Below are 9,408 nucleotides of genomic sequence, written 5' to 3' on the forward strand. Positions count from 1 at the left end.
AAATGAAAAGTTACTTCGGAAAAATTCTCTTGTTTTGTCAGGGCAGTATAATATATTTTGTTTGGATATCCCGTCCCCGGGAAAAGTCAACATGTTCGAAATGTTATCACTAATTTTATTGATGAATTGATCCGATAGTACATGTTATAATTGGCGAAGAGCCTATACTTATTTACATAAAGTTGTTATGATATTGATAATACCCCTTCCGAATCGAGTGACATCACGCGCAGGCTCTGAAACGTAATATGGATTGTATATGTATAAGTGATTTCCAAGGGCATATAATTATGGGGTGGTCGAAATCAATTTCGTAAATAATGACAAAAAGACAAAAACATAAAATTAAAAATTTGCGGATTAATTTCAAATTAATGGTCGACATTATAGTTAAACCAATATAAATATATATTTGTCCCTCATGGGATTGACAATTGATTATCATTAAGTTACAGACAACATGGAATTATTTATTTATGGCTTGTATTCATGCTCAACCATTTTAATTCTTCATCAGTTTTAGGAACTAAAATTTAAACATGGCGGTGTTAGCATCTACCAGAGTGTTTTCGCTGTGTAAAGAGCATTTGTGCCTCTCAGTTTTTGCCGTTAGTCTGTATTTGTTTGTTTCAACTGCAAGAAGTGAGGTAAGAAAATGGGCGACTAATTACTAAGGGAACAACTCGAAAGATCTTTGACAACATATATTAGGCTTGTGAAAGGAAACTTGTTTTGTGTGTTTTAGTTAGAGGTTAAAATATTAGTTACGTTTGTACCAAAAAAAACCGAATAACTTGATGGGGATTATTTTCATCATTTCTGGCAGGGAAGAAGGCGGCCGAGAATCATCTAAACAAGGAAATTCCTGCAAATGACTTCATTGATATTTTGGGTTATTCACTAAGTGTGCGAAATTAATATTGCAATGATGAACAGATACATGACTGTATTGTGATTAAAATCACGAAAGCAATTTAAGGGGTACTACACCCCTGTGGTAAATTTGTGACTAGTTTTGCATTTTTCTCAAAAAATAATAACACACTGGTAATAAAAGTTATGTATATTATTGGGACAAAGAATCCAATTACTACACTGAAATTTCAGTGACTCAAGGCAAGCGGTTCAGTATATATGATAGGAAACGAGGTACATCCTAGCGGTACCTTATTTCTTATCATAAATAACAAACTGCTCGTCTTGGGTCACTGAAATTCCATTGTAGTAATTGTATTCCTTGCCCCTATAATATACATAACTTTTGTTACCACTGTGTTATTAGTTTTTAGAAAAATGCAAAAATAACACAAATTTATTCAGAGTGTAGTACCCCTTAAATACTAACAGAATCCATGCATCTAAAAATCAGCGTGTAGCCCATCTTATTTTGCATCTAAAGCGCGCTTCAGACTCCGAGTATTGTACGTACAATATTGTATGTACAATATGTACGTTATTTAATCTATTGCTATTCTATTTCCAGTAATGTTTAAGTTCTAACGAATGTTTGATGACGGAAAATCGATAATATGTTGCATACAATATCTAGCAGAAATATATTATCGATTTTACGTCATCAAACATTCGTTAGAACTTAAACATTACTGAAATAGAATGGCAATAGATTAAATAACGTACATATTGTACATACAATATTGTACGTACAATAAAAAGTCTGTATACTGCTTTATACGCTAACTTTAGTGGAATCGATTGACTGACTGCGAAGAAATGAGCGATTACATAACGCATGCATCAATTTACTTCATTCCAAGTTTGAAAGAAAGATCATTCAACACAATGCGCACTAGTGGTTAACTGTCAATGGGCTTCATATTTTGTACCGTGAAGTCCTTTTCGTTCTTTATAAATAATCTGTTTCTTGCAAAACATTTAATTATAGGTTTTGTTAATTTTTGACAACCTGCACGATATTGAAAATGAAACCTTGCATGTAAGATGATGCTCGGTACTTGTACATTTCTTTTTTCGTTAATGTTGATATAAATGTTGTATAAAGAATTATTGCATAAAGAGTTCCATCTGGCTTAAAAAAATTCACATTAATGTTTTTGTAATATTTTCAGGAAATTGTAAGTTTTTGTAAAGTTAAAATCTAAAATGTTTGCACAACATAAAGAATTAAAGTTTGAAAGCTTCCAATTGCAAAAATCAGAGTGTTCTCGGACAAACTGAAGCATGAATAACATAACACTGTCGGATTATAACTTTAGGAAGCGGAGCGAGTATGAAAATAGTGCCTATTGATCAAACTTGGAATGAATTGCATTGATGCGCGCATTATGTAATTGTTCATTTCTTCGCAATCATTCACAGTAAAATAGGCTATATGCGCCACATTTTAAATTTTCTGAATCTAATAGAGAGATTGCGAAATTTACGTGAAACGTGACACGGGAACGCCAACGGCAAGCTACATTAGTCGAAAATCGGTTAGTATGCCCTCTAGAGGGTGAAATCTATTGTGAATTGGTCAATCGTGGAATTACCGTAAGGCGATTACGTTGCGGTTGGTAGTAAAAAATGACGTTCCAAAATGACAAAAAAAACCGCATTATAAAATGCAGAAAAATGTTATGTTTATCATGTTATGAAGCGAATCAAAGTATCCTAATGAGTCCGACATGTAATAAAATCCATTTTGGGGGTTAAAATTTGATCTCGTATAGACAAGAAGAAGTGAACAAATTTCGATTTTTGTCGACGCGAATTCGAACGGACAGATTGCCTATTCATTTGTGTGTGGAAAATGCCGTCCAAAAACCAGCTTGCGAAGAGGCGTTTTAGGCAAGATCGTGTCGTGTTACGGCATAAATGGGGTATAATTGTCTGTTTTGGACGGGGAGCAGAAGTTTTTTTCGTTGTGCATTAAACAGCTGTCAAAGTGTTTTGCTTATGGATACTATTCAGCAAACACCAAAATGTTTTTAAAACATGATAATGCATGTGTTTAGGGTTTTAGTTAAAACATTTTGATAACATATCGATGTATGTTTATATATATAAAAATCATGAAAACTCGAGTTATACTGAAAAAATAATACAACAACATTTTAAGCTAAAGTTCGAAATGCTATTGTAAAATATCATTTGGCAAACATATTTAAGTGTCTATTGTGTTAGAATGTTTATCAGCAAGTTTTGAACAAAAGGTTTTTTGAATGTTATTAAAACTTTTAATGCCCTTGACCCTCACATAACCTTTAACCCGACATTTAACGTTTTCTATAATATATTTGTGTTTGCTGGGTAGTAATCGAACTAGGCATATTAGATTATCTATTTTCATTTTGCTTTAGAAAGTAAACAGGGTATTATTTATATGATAATGGAGTTTGTTTCTTGTTATTCGAATAATATACACCAAGACTTCCTAGGCATCCAACACCAAACTCTGTTTAGATTACAGACAAATAGCATACACAAAATAAACAGGTTTTTAATTTGTCAAAACCAGTGAAGAAACTTACTATTTTCTTGCTGACAGTTTCGTCAGTGTACCACTGACTTTATCGAAGCTTGTTGATGTTGTGATCCAACAGCTGATGGAAATTCCGCACAGCACCCCACCCCCTGTATATCCGGGTCGTATACGAGCCTCATCGTGAAAAAAATCTTAAATAGAGCTTCTTCACTGAATATACCGATTCGGTAAAAATATGATTTGAAGAGTGACTAAGTGTTTCCGCTCCATCTAACTTTTTAATGAAATCCCATGGATGTGGGGTTAAATTCAAAATAATTCAAAAATATTTGTCTTTTCATATTTTTGCATTAAATATAATCAGATAATAGTAATAATAATAATAAGGATAATGATAAAAACATGTTTTACTTTCTTTGGCAGTGTCAAGGCCCCGAAGGAGCAGCGGGGCCCGCGGGCCCTCCAGGTCCACAAGGCAATGGTACAAATGCCACATGGTATGACATATCACCTAGGCGGAACTGGAAACAATGTACTTATCATCACCTAAATAATGGAAATGATTATGACACTGTTGCTGTAAGTCAATAAAAATGTGAGATACTGTCAAGCTAAAATAGAATGATATATTTTATGTTGATTAAAGCGAATACAGATTTGGTACAGCGGAAACGGTTAAATTAAAAACTGAAGCCAAAATTTTAGTAAACATTATATTGTAGCTTTGGATAATGTCCATAAAATATTTTTAAGATCCGGTTGTCCAACTGCTTACGCAGGATAATTTTTGTTCATATTTGAGCTCCCTTGCATGCCTTGGGACTTCAAAACAAAGTAAAACACGTTTTATATGGAAGAAAACGTCGAAGGCTTCAACAGACAAATCAATGTCAGTGAAATTTGCCAGATTTCGATTAGACCCCGTTTAAAGGTAATTTGTAATTGCAATGGATGCATTTTGATGTGAAAATAAGATAAACAGTTTGTTACTAACCGTGTATATACTTACCAAATAGAAACACTGTGCATACAACTTATGAACCAATTAATACGACTTGAACCAACAAGTAAGTGCTCACCTGATCGAGTCAAGTCACCAAAATTCGTTTTAGGTTTGCGCTGTACATGTTGTAAAAGGAAACCCGCGAATTTAGTGCCCTCTCAAGTTATTAATGCCCGTATTATTAGCCATTGAGGCACAAAGTAGTTTATCCTTCGTGGAAAAACTGCTGCACGGAATTAACCATCACAGAAATCTTCTATTGAACGATTATACGTGTTTATTCCGTAAGCTGCTATTCCTTAATGTAACACTAGTCTAACTTTCGGGGCACTCAACTTTAGAAGTGACGGGTATGTGCCTATACCGGCGTCGCGAAGTAGGGACCTATCGGGAACAAAACGTTATTTTAAAAAGGGAGGAGGGGTCATCGGGTACAAACAAGATGAAAAAGGGGGTCATTGGGTGTACATTTTGAAAAAAAGTGTTCATTGGGTATAAGTTTTCAAAAAAGGGGTCATCGGGTAGAAAATTTTGAAAAAAATGGAGCAAAATTCTATTTTCTTGTTCCAACTTTTCCAAATTTCCAATACAAATTTGTTGAAGTAAGAGAATTTGAAAGTTTCAGTATTATTTTGTGGCATTTTGATGATGCTATTCTAGAAAAAAGGGGGTCATTGGGTAGCCACAACTAAAAAAAGGGGTCATCGGGTATGACTTTTAAAAAAAGGGGTCATCGGGTATAGTCGATTTCAAAAAAGGGGACCTATTGACAGGCACATACCGTCACTTCCAAAGTCCCCCCGGAGTCTAACTCATGAATATCTTACACCAAAGATACAACCTAAAACTTATCTCTTTTACAGACTTGTCAATTCTACAAAGAGTCTGCGTCTACATCTTTATTTGTATTATGGGGAGGGGTAGCCAGACTATGTTGTTGCAGTGGTTGTTGTGGCCGGTGGTATTTCGCTTTTGATGGAACAGAATGTAGTGATCCAGATAAAATTGAAGGGGTGGTACACATGAACAATTTCGCCGGTGTTAACTTACACAGACATCGGACTTTCCAGGGTAAGCATCGAGGGATAATATACATTCTGATGAACATAACATAGTTAAGGCACCAGAATTTATGATGGGCGATAGAGGAGTGGTGGGGTTGCAAATTGGAAGGGAAAATTTGCTTAAGTGACATTTTCCGTGATTTTCTGTTTTGACGGGGGAATTGGGTTCAAGCCTAAGATTGGGTGGATTATTCCCCCAGTTGCGTAGCTAAGATTTTCCAGGGGTGGAAAACTTTCAAGTTGACAAGAAAAAATTCCTACAAATCTATACAGCAGACAGCATCCTATTCCCACATGGGCGGAAAGATGATCAACTGAGGGAGAGATATCCCAGGAGTCCACAGGCTACGCCACATATTCCCCCCGATTCCCCCTTTATATCTACGCTTTTGCTGATATCGCTATACAGCCTGTTTAATACTATTATGACTATTTGCTTGGTTGCATTGATCATCTATGGTTGCATGGTCGTTGTGTGGAAATTTGGAAACACGTCGAATCCATGAGGTCCGTTCCGTTCTCTTGCAAGTTTGCACAAGCATGGCAAGCCGCATAATTTGACACAGAAAAGCAGATAGAAAACAGAATTAAATATGATCGATAAACTGTGAAACGCAAACCTTCAATTAGCAGAGGTAAAAATGTGTTGGTAAATTAACGATGTCAACGGGTGAAATAAATGTTGCAAGTCAGGAATCTCCATGTTTACTCCTTTTTTCAACTTTCAGGGCACGCACGTTCAATAGTTAAATTTCGGACAGAATGAACAAATGACATAACGAAAAAAATATTTATAATGTGTTGTACTTTACCTCTGTAATTTAAGGGAAAGAAATTTCATTTTATTCATTCAGATTGTATAATAATAATACAATGATAATACTACTTTTTATTTCTTTTTTTTAAGGATATTGTAACGGTCTTTCTGCTGGATGGATTGATGTCCAATTTAATGTAGGGGACTGTTCCGGTTATGGTCAATCCGACAGATATACAGGATGGAATAGTATTTCAAGGATTATCATAGAAGAAGTGCCTGCTTCACCGTATGGATAACAACAGACGCGAGTAATTATTGATGTTGCTAGCTATTCCCGCCGCATGCTGTTGGAGTTGAAACAATTGATGCTTAAAACTAAATAGTACGTCTATTGCATTTTGCAGGAACTTTGCGCTACTGAATATCCGACGATACACTATCTTATAAGCTTCTGCCTGTGATATTTCTATGTCCACCTACGATTCAAGGGTGTTTGAGATGTGGGAGGGGAGTACATATTTTTGTAAAAGTGGAGTTCGGCAGGTGAGCATCGCACGACCGAGAGAGTGTCTGATGGGATGTACCTCCTCCGAAGTTGGATTTTTTCCAAACGAAGCCCCCAAAATTGAAGCAATTTTGTGCACATTTTTACACTAAACTGTTAGTTACATCATTACATGTAGTCATGGTAATATCACGAAATGTGTTAATGTGGTCTAATTACCCGTGTCCCACCGTTTTAAAAGTTAAACAACACGGATTACCATGTGAACCAAAATTTTTAACGAACACATTTACGCTCGTAAACTTCTATTCTGTAAATGTACGTTAAAAAGTTTAAACTTGTTGGTTCAAGTATTAACCAACAATTGTGTGTTTACCTGGTAATCCTGTTGGTTACAACTTTTAATTGTGTTCTAACAGTGCCTGGATTGACGCCCATGCTGCGATCGGTGTGTTATTAAATGATATAGCATTTCACTGACTATCAAATAGATCTATAATGTTCTGTGAATAGTGTCTGACAAAAGAATAAAATATATATAGATATATATATATGTACATTAAAACCAACTTTGTTTTGGGTTGTGTTGTCACTTTTGCATTATTAGTATGGTCCATGTTTGGATGAGACTAATTTAGTTATTTTTCAAGTTCATGTGAGCTAAACTAGCCATGGAGAACATTATATGAAGTATATAGGTAATGGGAATACGCATCCTGCACAAGGACAAATAAACGATGAGGAACGATTGCTCGCTACAAGCATGACAAGAGGAAACTGAATATATTAAATAAGAAAGAATGAACAGTTTACCAACCCAAAGTATTACAATTAAACATGGCAACAAATAAACACAAATCCCAACCGGCACACAACCCAACTTGAAAAAAAAAGCAAGGGAATGTACCGGCATGAGAATCGAACCCACGACCATGTTTAATTGTAACACTTTGGGTTGATAAACTGTTCATTCTTTCGAACATTGTATAGCGAAAAATTTTATGCAATCTATGCCACAGTTTTTGGTGTCACAGCAATATCATAAGGAATACGATGACACCTCATTACAGTACAGGCCTCTCTCAGTTATCATAAGGAATACGATGACACCTCATTACAGTACAGGCCTCTCTTAGTTTTCATAAGGAATACGATGACACCTTATTACAGTACAGGTCTCACTAATAGCCAGAATGGAGTCAAGTGACTCTATAAGTGGAGTAAACTAGCACTGACTCTCCAAAGGAGTCACCTGACTGTCATAAGAGAGTCAGTTGACTCTACCTGTGGAGTCAATTGACTCTACATTCAGAGTCGTCGACGGAGTCAAGAAATGTATGACTTTTCAAGAGAGGAATACGATGACACCTCATTACAGTACAGGTCTCTCTTAGTTCTCATAAGGAATACGATGACACCTCATTACTGTACAGGTCTCTCTTTTAGTTCTCATAAGGAGTACGATGACACCTCATTACAGTACATGTCTCTCTTAGTTCTCATAAGGAATACGATGACACCTCATTACAGTACAGGTCTCTCTTAGTTCTCATAAGGAATACGATGACACCTCATTACAGTACAGGTCTCTCTTAGTTATCATAAGGAATACGATGACACCTTATTACAGTACATGTCTCTCTTAGTTATCATAAGGAGTACGATGACACCTCATTACAGTACAGGCCTCTCTTAGTTCTCATAAGGAATACGATGACACCTCATTACAGTACAGGTATCTCTTAGTTCTGCTAAGGAATACGATGACACCTTGTACAGGTCTCTCTTAGTTTTCATAAGGAATACGATGACACCTCATTACAGTACATGTCTCTCTTAGTTTTCATAAGGAGTACGATGACACCTTATTACAGTACAGGTCTATCTTAGTCTTCACCGCTTTAGTTCCAAAGACACTATTTACCTGTGTAAAATTTACCCTACCCTGGGTGCCATATGAGCAATTCTTTGCTGTGTAAAATATCACTCTTTTGTTGCGTAATACTATTTTTTTTGCTTATTCTTTATCATTTACCCAACAGTTGGTTGTTTATATGGCGCCCAGGGTTGGGTAAAGTGTACCCAACAGTTCTAACAGTGTAATATAACAACTACCTTCGACTATATTTATAACAACGGTTTTATAAATACGCACGTGACCCATGGGCACGACATACCAATACCAGCAAGTGTGACCAAATCCTCATGCCATTGAGCACTAAACAGAAAAGGATAGGAACTCTTGTTTGATAGATAGATATCATCAAATGTAACTAGGCTCCTCAACAAAAGTTTGGAAAGTTTTTTCAAGCATCTGTATCTCAAATTATTTGTGACATATTCATATCGTGTTGCATATGAATGGATAGCTACAATACTCCCCTTTACAATGACACCCCATTTGAAACAATAACAGTTTTCACGGATGAGTACACGCCTTGTGAATGTAGTGGGGTCTCAAAAACAATTTGCCAAATTGACCATTATTCTGTGCAGCAAGCTGCAATCCCATAACTTCACAATCTGGGACCTAATGCAATCCTCCAAGATGACACCGCTCGCCCCACATAGCCACACTAGTCAACGACAACCTTCAGAATATGGGAGTAGAGTCAAAATGGCCTGCCATCA

The 9,408-nt window shown here is 36.1% G+C and overlaps 1 protein-coding gene across 1 annotated transcript; it reads left to right on the forward strand.

The window, feature by feature from the left end:
• Positions 1–539: 539 nt before the first annotated feature.
• LOC140142399 (collagen triple helix repeat-containing protein 1-like) lies at positions 540–6,881 on the forward strand. The gene is made up of 4 exons (XM_072164369.1): positions 540–647; positions 3,869–4,024; positions 5,312–5,519; positions 6,420–6,881. The coding sequence occupies exons 1-4, from the start codon at positions 540–542 to the stop codon at positions 6,566–6,568; spliced, it is 621 nt and encodes a 206-aa protein (XP_072020470.1). The 3' UTR covers positions 6,569–6,881.
• The last annotated feature ends 2,527 nt before the right edge of the window (positions 6,882–9,408 follow it).

This window comes from Amphiura filiformis, chromosome 20 (genome assembly GCF_039555335.1).
Source record: "Amphiura filiformis chromosome 20, Afil_fr2py, whole genome shotgun sequence".
NCBI classification, from domain to species: Eukaryota; Metazoa; Echinodermata; class Ophiuroidea; order Amphilepidida; family Amphiuridae; genus Amphiura; species Amphiura filiformis.